General features: G+C 37.6%; 1 protein-coding gene across 1 annotated transcript in view; it reads right to left on the bottom strand.

Moving 5' to 3' along the window:
- The window catches only part of MGAT5 (alpha-1,6-mannosylglycoprotein 6-beta-N-acetylglucosaminyltransferase), an 83,575-nt gene that overhangs the window by 41,492 nt on the left and 25,094 nt on the right, over window positions 1-16,989 (bottom strand). The window contains exons 4-9 of the mRNA XM_039702336.1: window positions 13,165-13,241; window positions 11,454-11,543; window positions 3,420-3,491; window positions 2,191-2,352; window positions 1,142-1,311; window positions 127-261 (exon numbers count right to left, since the gene is read on the bottom strand). Coding sequence (XP_039558270.1) covers window positions 127-261; window positions 1,142-1,311; window positions 2,191-2,352; window positions 3,420-3,491; window positions 11,454-11,543; window positions 13,165-13,241 — 706 coding nt within the window. The remainder of the gene's footprint in view (window positions 1-126; window positions 262-1,141; window positions 1,312-2,190; window positions 2,353-3,419; window positions 3,492-11,453; window positions 11,544-13,164; window positions 13,242-16,989) is intronic.

Here is a 16,989-nt window from a genome sequence, read left to right as displayed (position 1 = left end):
CAGAAAAGTGCATTTCACTCTTAAACAAATTCATGTGAATGGACTTACTTCAGTATTTTGACATGTGTTACTCAACAAAAGCTCCTTAACAAAGCAGTTTAGAGGGCAAGTGAGTGTTATACTTACTGGTAATGAACCCACGATGGACCAAGGGTTTTCTTAAACTGAGTCAGTCCCACAATATCAATGTAAATGAGTTCTACAATTTTATCCCCCTGGGTTGGGCAGCCAGATCTGTTACCTACAACCTTCTTCATAATCCTAAACAAAAAAAGAAGCAATATGAAAAAGCATTACTTTCCAAATACCTTGAATTGATGCAGTAACACTATTTATTCCAATAATTCCAGTTTCCAAAAAAGTTTTAGTCTTTTATTCTTTTGCAATCAAGAACCATGTATGAACACTGAAATGCTAGAGATGCTCAACATTTATTACATGTAAAGCACTAATTTTCACAAAAAATCTCGTCTAGTTTAAACAAAAGAATGATATGTTTGAAATGCTTAAAAATAGTGTGCTTTGAAATTATTCAAAATAATTTCTGCCTTCTATTGACAGCTTTATAGTATAAGAGCTGTCTATAAAACAATGCTGTCATGTAATTTAAAAAAGCAAGCTGCAGCAAAAGCACATGTGCTCAAGCTTCAAACAGATGTTTTATGTCTGGTGCTGAAATAGTTGGCAAAGCAGGACAAGGAAGAGTAAGGAGCAATTTGACCTAACACAAGCAATTAACTACATCAAAAGTAACATGTTTGAAGAACTTAAACCTTTATTTTAAAATGAGATACTGAGTGAAGAACAGCAGAAACTGAAGCAGAGGACACAGAATTAGGCTAGTCTGCAGCATTTCCCATTGCAGCTGGTTGAAGCACCTGGAATGTTAAAGACTAAGCTGCTTAGTTGGAATTTTACAACATTCATTTATGAAGTCCCAAGAGCCTGAAGCTACAATGAAAACACATTATCCTTTCCATGGCACATATACTTAGCTCATGAAAATAATCTTATCGTCTGTTTAGTGAATTATCACTTTCATTTTATGCTTCAAGAAATTATATACTGCTAATAGAAGCTTCAAGAGTTTACAATTCTTTTCTTCTAATTCTGGTTTCAAAAGGGAAAGTAATCTCCTTACTCCTTGAGCTCTGCCAGTGAAGCTGAAATCCTGATGTCATGGCCCAGTAAGTAGAGAGATGTAATTAAATCACTCCACTGGACTAATTCACCAAGTGGGCCACCGCTAAACGCATTTTCTGCAATCTTGAATCCAGATTCTTTTGTCAAAAGCCCCAAATGAACAAGGATCTGGAAAGGAAAGTCATACGTTTGAGTTATCGACATGAAACATGCAACTGTTATACATTACAGCAGTTTTTCCTTTCTATTAAAATCCAACTATGGTAAAAAAAATAAAAAATATCAAAGGAAACAAGCCAATACTTCCACCTGAATAACTGAATTTTGTAATGAACGCAAGGACTGAGAATCTGCAGCAAGGAGCTGAGCCATGCAGGCTTAAGAGAGACTGGAAATATGAACATACATGGGGCTGCTGCTGCCACTCAGGACTGGCTCCAGGAATAACAAGGCAAGAAAGCAAACCTGTTGTTGTGTTTGCAACTTTTGGCTTTATCTTAACTAGTTAAGGTAATTTAAAAAAAATAAAAATCAAATGAATACACCTTTTCACTTCAAGTGTCTCATGGCTTTAAAATTGAACTCATTACAGGAAGTCTAAACTGATCCAATCCAATGTTTTGGTCAACTTTGAGTCTACTCAAATCCAAACCCAAGATACATCATTTAGAGTCTCAATTTTGGACAACAAAGATGTACAATTGCTGCTTCCCATGACTACATAAAACACTCCAGTGTCATCAGCTTGCAGTAAATTCCCAGTTTCTCCCTTTAGAACATAGTCTGTATTTAGTCTACATAATATCCATTTTATCCAAAACTATAGATGTCAGAAAACTTCAAGACTGACTCACGCAAGACACGTAAAACTATCTGTAAAGCAAACACCCATTGCAACAGAATTTCAAACAGCAAAATACTTCTTGAAAGGAGCATAAACATGAGCCTTCTATATTTTCTATTTCCATTCTGAAGCTACACCTGGAACAGGAAGCTTGAAAGAGCCCATATAAAGCAAGTGACAGGAACAAAAGTGCTCTCATTTACCTTTTTTCGTTTTCTTTTCTCCAAATTTTGTTTTTCTGCAAGTGATTTAATGGCCTCAATCCAGGTATCAGCCATCCGTCTGATGCGCAGCATCATCCACCTGAACTCCTCGTGCCTTGACATCATTTTGTAGAGATTATCAAAGTTGATACGAATTTCAGCCTTCAAGCAAAGCATTAAGAAACACCCCAAACATTAGTTATTCTTCAACACACTTTCCAGAAGTTAAAAAGCTGCTCAAATGTGAGCTCTTTATATTCCTCTTTTAAGTAAATGAAATAGAAAAAACTCCTAGCACGTTAAGATTTTAGTTCAAATGTTAAAGATTTACTTAAACTGACACTTCTAAACTACATAAATTACTGTTATTTCTGTTAGTATTACTTGGTAGCCCAGAATACGTTTGCAATGTTTCACAATGCATTTATTTCTGCAACATAAGGTCTGGTATTGTTCATGTGCTTCAAAATGAGGTACAGGTATGTCTAAATAATAATACAGAACAGTAGGCTCAAGATTTATGTGTATCATGAATCTTTCAAACACAAGGAAGTCTCCAACTACACCAGAAAGGAAGAAACATTACCAGGGTAAAAATTTTAAAGGAAATACTTGTTTTAAAGCTAGACTAAGATAAACTGGTTTTAAAAAATGAGGCAACCTATACCTATGTTATGTAAGAAGCGCTCATATGCAGCCCAGCAATTATCTTAAATTATCTTAAAATACCTAATTGCTACATAATTAGGCTGTAGCAATTTAGAAACAACTCTGTGCGCTTACAGTATTTAATGGAAAAAAATTGAGAGTAATCAAAATGTTACTACAAACCTGAAATGGATATAAGGCGTTCCCATTAATGCAGTTTTGTAAAAAGGGTCCATATTTTTGGGACAACAAAAATGGACATTTTCACATATACTTAACACTGGTGAGCAGTTTGTGGATTTGTAATTTTTCTTGGTAGCTGTGTACAGTATTTAATAAATTTAAACACAAAAATGCTTTAAATGGAAATCTATCAGCAAGAGCACAATACAATGACAGGATACATGAGCTATACACATCAAGGAGGATTCTTTTCAGCTTTGAAGAATTGAGGAGTAAAAATTATAAATTCTAGTCTTTTTAGCATTTATATGGCACAGGATTCCAGGATATTTTGCATGAATCACAATTACAGAATTATTTCTCATGTTTGTCCTTATTAAGGTCATGGTTGTTCTTACCACTGTTTTTTGATCAGTTTCTTCATTAGGATTTTTTGCTCTCCAAGGTAAACGAGGACACCAATTTTCAACCTATAAAACAATCACATCAAAATAAATTATGCTACTTTATTTTCACCTTGACCAAAGCCTCTACTCACTGCCTTTATATTACACCTTTATGTTAACCTGATGGTTTAAACAAGTAATCAGCTGATAATAAGGTCATCATTTCAAGATAAAACTGCTTTTTTGGCAGAAAAAGCTTAAGATTGCTTTTTGCAATTCAATGCTCTTTTAACCCAGCAAATTTGCCACCAGAAGTCACATTTAGATATTCATTCAAGATAATGAAAACAGAAGATCAAGGCAGAGGTCAGCTGTTAAATGCCCAAAATACAATTTCTCTGAGCAGTTCTAAAATGTTTTCAATAAGTTTTTTATGCTTCTACACCTTGCAACAATATGTATTTTGGAACATTTCCATCTCCCTAAAATATGTTTATAAAAATAGAAAGCCAGCTAAATCAAAGGATCAAAGTTCTACCTTGTAGCAGTGCAGACTAAAAAAGTAAGAATCATTATAGAATCAAAGCCACCATGTTTGAAGGCTATAAATAAGGTAATTATAACATGAGTAATAATATTCACAGGCATCAACAGCTTGATTCTTAGAGAAACATGATCAGTGCAAATGCAATACTTCTACTATTGTCCACTAGAAAATAAAGAAGTACAACAGGCAGTAGTCTGTGAAGAAATAGCAAATGGATGCAAGTCACTGAGAGCTGCTGAGCTGCCCCCAGGGGTCTTGCCTGTTGTGTAGAATCCTTATTACTTATCTACCTTAAGAAATTAGATCACTTGCTCTGGGGAAGGAGGAATCTCAGTGTTGGAGGCAAACCCATGAAAACTGAAACATGACTGTACTGTCAAAAGGGGGAAATGTGAAAATTTATCAGCTGGCTGAGACACCCCATCACTACCGATTAAGTTCACAACTCTCAGAGAACTGAAAGTCAGAGTTGCTTTTATGATTCCTCCAATCACAGACCTGTCAAACCACAATTTTGGCTTAATCATGCTGCAGAAGCCTGGAGCATTACAGATTAAAGGCTTAAGATCACACCATATGATTGCCTAGAGGGCCAATCACATGAAAATAAATGAATAGCCATCCTAACCTCATTAAAGAGGAGAAATGTATCAACCTTGGGTTCCTCAGACAAATTATAGAAAAGCATTTTGAATGCTATGACTTAACCTACCCAATGTGTTTAATATAACATTTGAAAGCAGTGACTTATCAACCTCCTTTGAAAACATCTGAATCTTTAGTGGTCTTCAACTCTGGAACCATACCAGAAAGTGCAGCAATTATCAATCCTAACTTTTACAACTATAAAGTTGTTGTAGAAAAGAGTTGCAAGCTCCACATAATAAATCATGCACAGCCACAAACACTCTGGGTTTTTTTTTTCTTTTTTTTCCCTTTTCTTTGTTTTAATAGTACAAATTTTGCATTATTCCTAGCATTAGAACTGATCTAAATTAAGATATGACATTTCAAGGACTACTGTACGTGCCCCTTTTCTGACTTTATGTATTTCACATTGCACCACAAGGCATCCTAAAGGAATTGCAGATTTTTCAGGGCTGCCAAGGACAGTTCACTGCATGCCTCACTGACTGAAAAACAAACACAGTTCTTTTGTGCTTTTAGAAATATTCCCTCTAGTCTAAGAATAATTTATAATAATTCTCATCACACAAAGGAAACACTTAAGGAATAGATTCAAAGTATTATCAGTGTCTGCAGTTGGTCTGACTCATTTTTCCTTGTCTTTAGCAATGATGGCAGAAAGGATTATGACATCACTAAAGTGGGTCTAGATGAAAATTCCATCAGAAATATCCTTCAGCTTTGCAGTTGTTTAGGTACAGAAGATCTCCATAGAACAAGCCCTAATTTTGAGCAAGGTGAAGGAAGGCAGTGATGCTCATTCGGATCCTGCTCTTTAACTTGTTCATTTGATCATTAAAGACCAAACACTAAAGTTGCCTCTGAAGAAGGCAGCAGAGCTCCTCTTGCCCATTTCCAGCACTGCCCTCCTCTCACTGGGTTCCCATCAGTTCTTTTCTCCAGCTGATTCTCTCCATAGCAACCTCCTGTTGTACTGTCATGTAGATGATTTAGTAGGAAGGATGTGATACCAGACAGATTAGCAGTTAAAGATGACTGTTGGGAAGCAGCAACTGCGGATTTGAAAACAGACCATTTTTTGGATGAGTGATATAAATGCTAAGCTATTATTCAGAACACACTATATTTATCTTTATACTGTCATATTTTTGAATAAGACCAGCTGTGCCTCCTGTTCCTGGTACTGAATTCAATGCAAATCAAGGGCATTAGGTAGTCTTTGATCTTGCTCAGGAAACCATGTCCACCTGAGAAGTCAAGTGTTCTCTCCTTGGTTTGGAATCACATTAGTCACAGACTGCCTGGAGTATATAAATAGCGCTCCTCAAGGTGAAGTTGCACAGCAGTTTAAAAGTTCAAAATTTAAGTGCTACATTATTCCAGATACTAGAGAAAAGCTGGTGTTCTGAACTGCTCCGAGGTGTAAATGGCTAGGTTTAGAATGAAAAAAAAAAACCAAACAAACCTAATAAATTTGAAGAGTACTTGCTTTATAGAAGCTTTGCAGGTGTCTGTTCCAGTGACTTCCTCAGACACACACTGAAACTGAATGCAAGGCAGGATTGCAGCACTTGACTCCATTACAGAGCAAGTACTTCAAGCAAGGTTTTAAGAACCTGACGAACATCTGTAGCACTGGAGTAGTCTGAGCATCTTCCAGATTGAATCAAAATATACTCTGCCAGCAGCTCTCCACACCCAAAATTTCAGAAAGACCTTTACGCTTTCAAAGAGTCACAGTGGGAGTTGAATAAAGCTGGAGCTGAAGGGCACGCTCTGAGCCCTTGGGATAATCTTCATTTTGGGTTCTGCCAAAGGGCAGGTGCAGCCCATCCACAGGGAAGCTGAAACAACTTTCTTTACACACCAGGTGAACACACTGCTCAGTGTACTTCTATCCATGGTACAGTGCTGCTCTTAAGCATCTTAAGAGAGAAGAATACACAAACAAAATAATCCACTGCAATATCTGGTGAAAGAAAGTGCATCTTTAAATTTATTAGGCAGCATGAAAGCAGGTAGTGAACTTGTAATGCCACAAATCCCTTTGAGAATTTGTTGTGAAAGGACAGCTCCAGTTGGGAAGGTGACTTGTTCAACTCCTATTTTTTGTTTAGCATTTCCGCAGTGTCAGAATCCCTCAGAAGGGGTTGCAGAATCTGTGATGTGCAAGGTCTGGTTAGTGAAATGGGTAGGATACAGGCAGCTTTGGTTGTGGTTGTTTCCAAAGGCAGTCTCAAATGTTGGGTGTTAGGCACCCAGAGCCCTGGTGACAAGGCAACACAACATTTCACACATCAATCAACAAACAGCCTCTTGTCTGCCTTCAGCAATGTGCACTGTACTTGATTCCTCTCATACACTGGCATTTATGTCTTTTCCAACAAGTCATTAAAAGACTAATCCCAGTTTAAGGTGACAGAAGAAGGAAAAAAATAACAGCCCAAATCACCCAAAATCACCCAAAAAATAACAACCCAAATCACCCAAAATCAGGCCAACAGGTAGTTCAGGGATGAAGATCAAACAGACTATCAGTAGCATTTTAGTTTCTTAGGGACATGTGTAAGATGACTAAGTCTGAACTTTTGGTGATTTACATTTCAGACGACGACACTGGTTTTGGGAAATTTCTGAGTATTTGCATAGAGTTGAAAGAAGCTGGTTTGATGTTACATTGCACTGAAAAAATGCAAATCATTAACTCAATGTCCAGGATTAGCAGCAGAAATTGTGGAAAGGGGACTTCCCCATGGAAGTGAGCAAACTGCATTAAACTAGAAAAACCACGAGGATTAAAGGAATATCTATAATTATCATACCCAGGAATTTTCACTAAATTTTGCCTCAGATTACAGCTTGCACCATGGAAACAAATCCATGTTCAAAATCACCTTTGGTTTGTGTTTTTCTGCATTAGCCCTGAAACCAGAAATATGAAGAAAAATACTCCAATTACCAAATTATCCCTTGTGTTTCCATCAAGTCTGAAGGACTGAAAACAAGAATTCTCTCCAGCAGTGTATTAGCACACATGCAAAAGCTACAGGAGTGCCACAGACTGGAATTCAAACGAGTTTTAAATCTTTGAAGTGTTGGATTCCAAGATGGGTACCAAAAATTACATGTGCACCTGAAAGGTGAGCTGGAGAACCAAAGCCTGGGATTTTAGAGAGACCTGCCCAGCTCCAGCAGGTAAGCACCAGTGTAATGGGAGGGGGGAACTTGCACCACAGCTACCAGCTGACCACCAGTCCCACTCCTTTGTGGAAAGCAGTCCTCTCAGAGGAACATGGATGTAGATAAAGAAAAAAAATAAATCTATAAGCCCCCTCCACTTTTCTTCCCTTTTTTTTCAAGCTTGGAAATAGTGTGAAAACCTCATTTTCTAGAAGATATTTTAAAAAGCTTCATTCTTCAGCTGCAAACTGACATTTTGCACTGAAATGTATTTTTGTACTGCCTAGAAATTAATTTTTTTACATTTCTGCCCAGAGGCAATGCCATCCCTGAAAATGATAATTTTGCCAATGCTATTACAGTGTTAAACAACTGCCTTTTTCATAACTAAGTGCCAAGTTTAAAAGTAAGTAAAATGCTAAGTTTAAAAGTAAGTAACTCTTCTCTATGGGCATCACAGTCAAAAGGAAGCAAGTTTAACTTGCTTTTTAATGTTTGCTCTTTCTAATCCCTGTCTGGCTCTGTGCTCAAGAGAATGTAAGCCTGGTTTTGCTATTCAGGCCATTTGTACCTCACCCACTCTTCAAAGACTCCAGCACAATTTGTGTTCTGAGACCAGAGGGTGGCGAGGCACGGGTCACCCAGAGAAGCTGTGGCTGCCCCATCCCTGGAAGTGTCCAAGGCCAGGTTGGACAGGGCTTGGAGCACCCTGGGACAGGGGAAGGTGTCCTGCCATGACAGGAGGTTGAACAATAAGAAGTCCTTTCCAACCCAAGCCATTCCATGGGTCTGTGACCATACAGCTGCACATCATACCCCAGGAAAGATCCCCTGCCTGAAGCAAAACAGTGAGAAAGAAGTGCAAATGTTCTCTCAGTTTCATCTGCAAGTTTGCACAGGGGACAGCTTTAAATAAAAGGCAGAAGCCTGGACATGCTGGGCTGGTTCTTGCTGTCCTTGGGCTGCCACACTTGCCTCGAGCAGCCAAGCCACAGAGCAGTGCAGAAGAGCTGCTCCCAAGTTCCTGCAGGTGTTTTTGCCACCCAAAGCAAGGCAGAACTGCTGGTACCTGCACTTGAGCAGGCTCTTCAGGAGGGAACACCTGGGGCAGCCTGGACTTTGTCAGCATTGTTTCTGTTTTGCAGACGCTCATGGGGAAAAAATAACAGAGCACATGGCTGATACCCAAAGGCTGGGGTTTAGGTCAGCCTTTTGTTTCTAAACCTTTACATAAACTGTGAACAAATTAATCTGTGTCTCTGTGGTTCTGACCTGTATTGCACACCAAAATGAAACGTTTTGGGCTCCTTTGTTTACAAGTTTAAAATTACATGACAAAGAGCATAATATAACACCCTAACTGAACTGCTTCAGAATAAAAAAAGTAGATCCCAGATGATGAAAGAGCACAGACACTTGTCGCACTAGATTGTAGAGGTGATTTGAAGAGTAAAAGTAGATATATGCATAATTTCATGCACATTATTTTTCCAAACTGAGGTTGTACATAATTTGATGCATATATTGCCTTTTGAAACATGCACATACACAACCATCTCACTCCAATAGTCTAACCTTGAAGTAAAAAAGAAAAATCTTAACAGTAATATCCTTTCCATTACCCTAATGCATTTTAATATTTTAAATCAGCAGTTCTGACTTGAGAGCTCTGTAGGCACATTTATCACTCAGCTGTGCAACCACGCTATAAACTGTCAACTCTTCATCACTGTCCACACTGACAAATTACTCTTGCAACAGCATTTCCAAGTTATCCCTAGCAGCCAACACACCTCATAAATCCACATCATTGTAGTGTTATTAGAATTTCATTTCATGCTTGCATTTGCAAACATTTAAGCTTTCAACCTCTGCTGCTGGACATTAATCATGAAATTAATCATAGGATTAAGAATGCCAAATTTAAACTCAAGGTTAATAACACGCTCACCCAATATTAGTTTTACATTCTGCCATAAAAAAATACTCTGAAAGAAAAAAGAAGAAAAAAACCCCCACCTTTTTCTGAAGTTACCAAATATGTCTACAGGCTAATTGCACTTTTACTCATTCATGAAATGAAAAGTTGACCAAATTAAATATTGCTGCTTAAAGAAAAATTTCAAATCCCAAGACACTTGAAAAAACAACCATTTGGCCTCTGTTCACATTTGGCCATGAAAGATCAATTATGAAAGAGCTAACAGCATCAACTGACTTTTCAAGACTGATGATAAGGGAAGATTGTAATGAAAAAAATTGGGATTTAACAGAAATGCAAAATAATAAGTGCCATTGAAGAATATTAGTCTCGGGTTCAGTTAAGATACATCATAATTTTTAAGATGTATCTGCATTAAAACCATGAAGCACCTGCTGGTTGACAGAATACTAATGACCAAACATAGCTCTTCTGATGTTAAAACAAAACCTTCTAGTAGAAACCTTAGATCAACTTCAGATGATCATGAAACCATATCTCTAGCCCCTATGATAAATAACTAGATAAATAATATAGTTGTCCTGTATCTTTTCCTTCCACAGCTTCACAGCACATAAATAAATCAACACTCGGTGCTAGAAATGGAATGAGTCAAAACTGTGATTCAACCCAGCCTTTGTTATGCCTTCAGATGAATGTTTTGGATATACATTTAACTATTGCTGCTTCAAGCAACACCCCCAGAAGTTTAATGACAGCCAACTGAGTAAATCAACAGAAACTGCTTTGATTACAACCAAGTTATTTAATAATAGACTTACTGTTTTAATCTCAGATATAGAATTTAAAATCTCAGCCCAACCCTCCCAATCCTACAGAAGCTATGAAATTATTATTAGTTACAATCCTGCAGCCATATTGGCTCTTTCAGTTCTTTGCAAGCAGTGAGCCACTGGATATCAACACTCCTTCTAAGATCAGTTGCCATAAATTATCAAAATTTCACTTATAAGAAAGAAGAAGCTGAGTGATCAAATACACCTGATTATTTCTGGTGCATGCACACTTCAAGCCAGTAATAGAGCTCATGATAATTAATTGACAAATTAATTCTTGAGAAAGAAGAATTGTTACCCAGGAAACTGAAATAAAAACCTCATCAGGACCCTACTCAGCTGTGTACAAAACACCTTAGGTTGTGACAGGTACCAAAGGCTTTAGCCAATATAGCTGTAACTTCACTCAAAAACATTATATTCTGGTTCTTTTTTTGATCCTGCTGACAGACTCCACAATTCACAGTCTCCAAGCAGGAAGTGGCCATGCTGCTTAGGATAATGGATCATCAAACAACACATTCTAAATTTTCCATTCCAAATGCCTCCCCATTAGTACCTCAGCAGCTGCATTAAAAGCAACAGAACAAGTGTTTAAAGGCAAAGATCTCTGACTGAGCTTCACATGCAGTTTTAACAGGATACCCAACATGGCCTCCCTGGAGAGATGCTACTCACATCACTGCAGTTACAAACATCAGAATTCTTTAGGCTAGAAACCCCTGCAGAGTTCATGAATAATAGCAACACACTTAATAATTCAGTTTTAATAACTTTTTCCTCTTTCCCCAATTATTCCGAACAAAATGATGATTTCATTTGAGAAAAGCACAGTTACCAAAGCTATGAAGGCAATATGATGTTCCCCTTGTGCAGATGAAAAGATTACTGACCTCACTGAGGTAAATAAAAAAGGAGCATGTGGACCCATCTACACCATAGCTCGCATAACAGGGATCCGAGCGCCACATATCTTTCATCCACTGCAACAGAACAAAGGACATAAAGGTTTATTAGGTTAAAGTACAACAAAATAGCTCTGTTTCACACCCAGGGATAATGGAGGAAGTGGCAAAGTGACTATAAATATCGCAAATAACAAACCAGGAATGTTATTAATGATTAGCAGCGCTGCATCCCTGCATTCAGTAATGCTGGGGAAGCAACAGCACAGCAGATGTGAGCACAGCTTATACAAACTGGCAGCCAGGCAAGCAGAGACAGATATCAAAAGGAGAATAAAACTGGGATCCAGACATTTGGCTCTGGCTGGAGTGGAATGCATTGTGTGTTCCCCACCATGATACGCTCCCTCTAGAATTTCACATATCATTTCAGTTACTGAGACTGAAATCTGCCATTTCTGTGGAAGCAAATAATTAATTTCAGTTCATATTTCAATATTCAAATAATTTGGCTCTGGCTGGAGTGGAATGCATTGTGTGCTCCCCACCATTATATGCTCCCTCTAGAATTTCACATATCATTTCAGTTACTGAGACTGAAATCTGCCATTTCTGTGGAAGCAAATAATTAATTTCAAATTAATATTTCAATATTAAAATAATTTATTACAGTTACTATGTAGCCTGCTTGAGCCTGTTTGCCAAAACAGATCAAAACACAGAGCAGAAATTCAAAATTTAGAGAGTTTTAGTTTTACAGATACTTGGGTATTTAAGCAAGCAGAAATTTTACTGTTGTCCACCACTAATCATAAATTCACAGAATGGTTTGGGTTGGAAGAGAGTTTAAAGATCATCTCATTCCAATACACCTACCATAGGCAGGGACAGCTTCCATTAGACCAGGTTGCTCTGAGACACTTCCAACCTGGCCTTGAATTTTTAGGGATGGGCCATTCACAGTAATAAATCAGTATTCCTTACATTTGAAACATATCTTGGGGAAAAAAACCCTTAAAAACCTACATCTCTGCAAGATTCTGGAGTTTGTTTCTTTGTTTTTGTTGCCTTTTTCTTTTTTACTTTCCAGCTAAAGTCTCATGGGTTGTAATATTTAGCCTTTCAACTGCATTGTTTGTAAAATACAGGACTTATGTAGGATCCACTGTGAATCCCAGAATTCTGGTTGTACACTTAGACACTGCCTATACTTGAGCAGAGGAGGCAGGATGTTTTCAAAGGAAAAGGGGAAGTGAGGAACCACACAGACCTGTGGGCAAAGAGATGAAAGAAATGTAAAGAAACATCACGCTGAAAAAGGGGCTGGAGTGAGGTACTCTCAGAATCACAGTCCTGGGGCAGGGGGACACCAAATTACTCATAATGGGGAAGAAAACAGGGCTTTTCCAAAATGAGAAGTTTCTGAATAACAAGACAGCACTCAAACAATAAAGGTTTTCAGTAAATAATATAGCAGTTTAATAGGGCAGTTTTTTGCTGTCTTGAGAGGATGACACTTTATTCCTCTGCATCAGTAGTATTAAAGGCTTGAGGTGAGCAATGCTGCAGTGACACACAGTCCTAAATATCCTATTTTTTGACTCAGTTGCTCTTGTTTAGCACTGCTGAGTAGTGACCTCTTGCAACATATGTTCCATTTTTAATAGAATGCACATAAGATTAAAGCCAGTTCACTTACCTTTATTTTCCCTTCACAGTGAGGAAAACCATCCATAGGAGGCAATTCACACTGTTCCTGGGCTCCATTTATGAGATCTAAAGAGAAACACAGACCATAACTGAGCTTCATTTCACAGTTCTGACAGATAGCCTGATGAATCCTGCCTTTTATTTTCATGAATCCACAGCCCAGACTGACTGCAGGGTCCTACTGGGTAATATTTGTTACAACATTAAAACTCAGTGTGCTCCTTCTTGACCACACAAGAAAATGGTTGCATAGATTTCAACTCTGACTTGAAGTGAAAGTGCTGAGTTACAATAATTGATCTATAAAGACTCAAAAATTAAGCTAATCCATACTAAAAATAACAAGAAAATAATTTCCTAATCAAAGTGTTCTTGAAACTACTAAATTGCAACAATTTGTTTTCATTTGTCAAACATTTATAGGATGTATATGGCGCTCAAACTTAAAACTAGTTTTTCAAGCTCTGCTATCGTTTTATCAGATACCCACGATCTGAAATTTGGCACCAGGTATATGACCCAATTAATAAATGTTGCAACATGATCTAATTTAAAAACTGAGTAGCACTACATCACATCTCACAAGAAATATTTCCTATGGTCTCCCAAGGTATTTTTTTCTTTTTCCCATTTTAATATTTTATTTTCATTCTAGATTATTGCAATGCATTAAAGACTGCAATAAAGAGCAGGATTTCTAGCCCATGAGCCAAGGAAAAAGCAGCAGTTTTAAAGGACATTACCTCTTCAGCTCCAAGGGACTTTCTTAGAGGAACTCTCTAATGCAGGCCTTTAAGGCAAGAAAAATTATTACCATGGTGGAGTGATTCTTGCCAAAGGCAGTGGAAGAGGTTTTCAATTTAGGAAGTTCATCCCAGAGTTATCTAAATTATACCTGCATCATTTCTGGCTTTTTCTACAGGCAAGAATCAAGATCATTAAGGTCAGCCAGCCATCAACCTGGGAACACTTTATACTGTGGCAGTAATGGTGCTCAATTTCATCCAAAACATGCTAATTAGAGTGCCCAGAAGAAAATACAAATAAAGGTTGCAGTGTTAGAATGGAATGGTGACAAAAATCCGTGGGTAAAAGTTAAAAAGTTGCATTATATTATTATATGCAAACCACATGATCTGATCTATCTATTTTCCATTTTTTAGCAAATAGCTTCTTTTAAAGATAAAAGAAAAGTGAGCCAAGCATTGCAAAATGAACTTGATGGGGGAAAGAAGAGTCATGGCAGGAAGTCCCCACTTCTTTGTCAGTCTCTGCAGCAGGAGTGATTTGACAAATTGAGCTGTACTGCCAGTGACAATAGCACTAAAGCAAAGTAGTTTGTACAATGACTTTGTAATTTCAAATCAATAAGCACTTTCAAAATATTCTGCCTATCTTCTCATCCTTGTGGGATTGTTGCAGACCAGACCACCGACATCTAAGGCTCTGATTTCTGATCTGAATAAGAACATACAGAGAATGCATACAGATAGCAGCAATTTAAAGTATATTCTCAATTCAGTCAGTAGAGCTACATAATAATAGGGCATTTTGCTTGACTGCAGTTCAGGAATCAGACCTTCCATTTGCACCACACCAGAATCAATACCTGATACCTAACAGTAATAAAGAGGCATGGTTATGATATGGTAATTTTCAATAATCAGTACAATTCCATTAGAAGACCTTTATGGTTTAAAAGGGTTTGTGGGCTTTTCTTTTTTATTTCTTCTTTTTTTTCCCTCCTAACCCACAAGTCTGAATGCAAAAGAACACTTTTACATAAGGCATGTCAATTTCAAGATCTTCCTAAAAGAAAAAAAGACCACTGAAATCTCTGGTACAACATCAGAGATGCAGCTTAACCATAGGAAAAGTTTAACTTTCAGCATTATACTAAATTTAGGGTGAAAAATGCTGAATGCCTGGCTACAGCTTGCCAGCAAGTATGAGCCATGAATTTTGTCACTTAAAATAAAAAAATGTAATTCTTCATTCAAACCCTGAATGAAGAATTAAATTTCTGCTCCTCTTGCTGCTCATTTGAACTCAGCATGGAGGTGTGTTTGAGCTTGTTGGTAGCACCTGATAGCTGGCTCTCCTTAAGCAGGAATCCAGAGGTGAACAAATCTTGTGTTTCCCATGAGCAGCTGAGACCAAGCTCAACCAGATGCCAGCAATTCACACTTCTGAGTGTGATCATGAAGACCCGGGAGATGAAGAAGTGGAACCCTGGGGATGCCAATCTACACATTAGGATCTTCCAAAGCATGAAAAGCAAGCATTAACATACAAGTCAAGACTTAGGAGTTTTTCATCATTTGGAGATAAAACCCCAAACCCTAATATCTCATGAGGATTCTTGTCAAAAGTCTGGATAGATGTATTATGCTGTTTGCAAATCCATGTTGGATAATTCTTTCCTGAAGGGGAAAACTACATTAAGCCAGACAGTGAAGTTACTTTTGTTGGAAAATAGTATTTGAGAAACCACAAGAATTTTTACCCTTAATTAGGATTTATGCAATTTAAAATGCAAGCTCTGAAACCTCTTTTCCCAGCCAAAATTTAGAACATACAGCCAAAAGAAGTTAGAAATACAGCTGTCAAGTAAGTACAAAACAACAGCAGTTAATAAACACACTTTTTTCTCCTAAACTTTGTGTGAGCCATTATATTAATTTATGTTCAACACACACCTAAGTGTTTTTGAATTAATGCATAGCTTATCTCCTCTTGACTGCTGTTATGAAAAGACATAACTATTAAACATTTATCTCATATGATATTACATTAAAAGTCAATGCATTAACAAACTAAAAACATGAACATAGCACATTATAAACCCAAAAGCATGCAGTCAGTACAGATAATCCTAGAAAAAAAAGAAAAATACTGATAAAACACCCAACTGCAGATTTTAAAAAACCTCTTTAAATACTGTTTGTGAGGTCCTGGGATATTTAAAATATAACTACCAAACTCCACCCTTGTGTTTAGAAAGGAGCCATATGTTCCCTTCACAAATGATCTACAGCTTTGCACCAGACATCGTTAGAGCACAGCAGGTGAACCTGAACTTGTGAACAATCCTCAGTTGTTTCAGTGCAAAGTCTGGCACGTCAGCATCAGTGACACGGCAGATCTGAGCTAAGCCACCAAGCCTGCACTGGAAAAGAAGCTTCTCTCTTGCTGCTTGCTATGAGCACTGCACCTGCTAAAGCCCCAGGCCTCCAGCACCTAAATACCAGCTCACAGATGCAGCTCTTCATTGCCTCCTGCATTTCAACTCCACAGGTTTTATTTGTGATAGTGAAGGTTGACAACACCCACGTTGAGAATGATGTGGCTAAAAGCACAGTCTGTGGTAGGGAATTGATTTTTGTTTGCTTTCAAGTTGCTCTTTAATAAAACAGTAAAAATGAGCAATAGTAAGTGCTACATGCATATTTCCTCCCTTTCCTACGTTGCACATTCTTCAAATAATGTGCTTTGTAATAGGCTAAAAAAATTCTGCTTCAATTTTCCTCCATCAGACAGTTAGGAAGTCTAGAAATATTCCACTAAGACTGTACTCTGAATAAGAGTTATAATTAGTCACTCAGCAGTGAGTGCTGTTTGATAGGTGCTCTGTTTGTCATAAGAGTTTTAAAATAGCAATATTTCTTAAAGCAAATGAAAAGGCTGCAATACAGCTGAAAATGCAAGCTGACACCAGCAGCCTATGTACTCTGCTAAAGGACCAGTTTGGTGTTCTTCTGAGAATAGAAATGTATTAAGAATTTAACACAACACTAAAAATGATGTACTTTGG

The sequence above is a fragment of the Passer montanus genome, unplaced genomic scaffold, assembly GCF_014805655.1.
Source record: "Passer montanus isolate IOZ18808 unplaced genomic scaffold, ASM1480565v1 scaffold1, whole genome shotgun sequence".
Lineage (NCBI taxonomy): Eukaryota > Metazoa > Chordata > Aves > Passeriformes > Passeridae > Passer > Passer montanus.
Note: the sequence above shows the minus strand (reverse complement) of the source record. Positions and strands in the feature narration are given on the sequence as shown.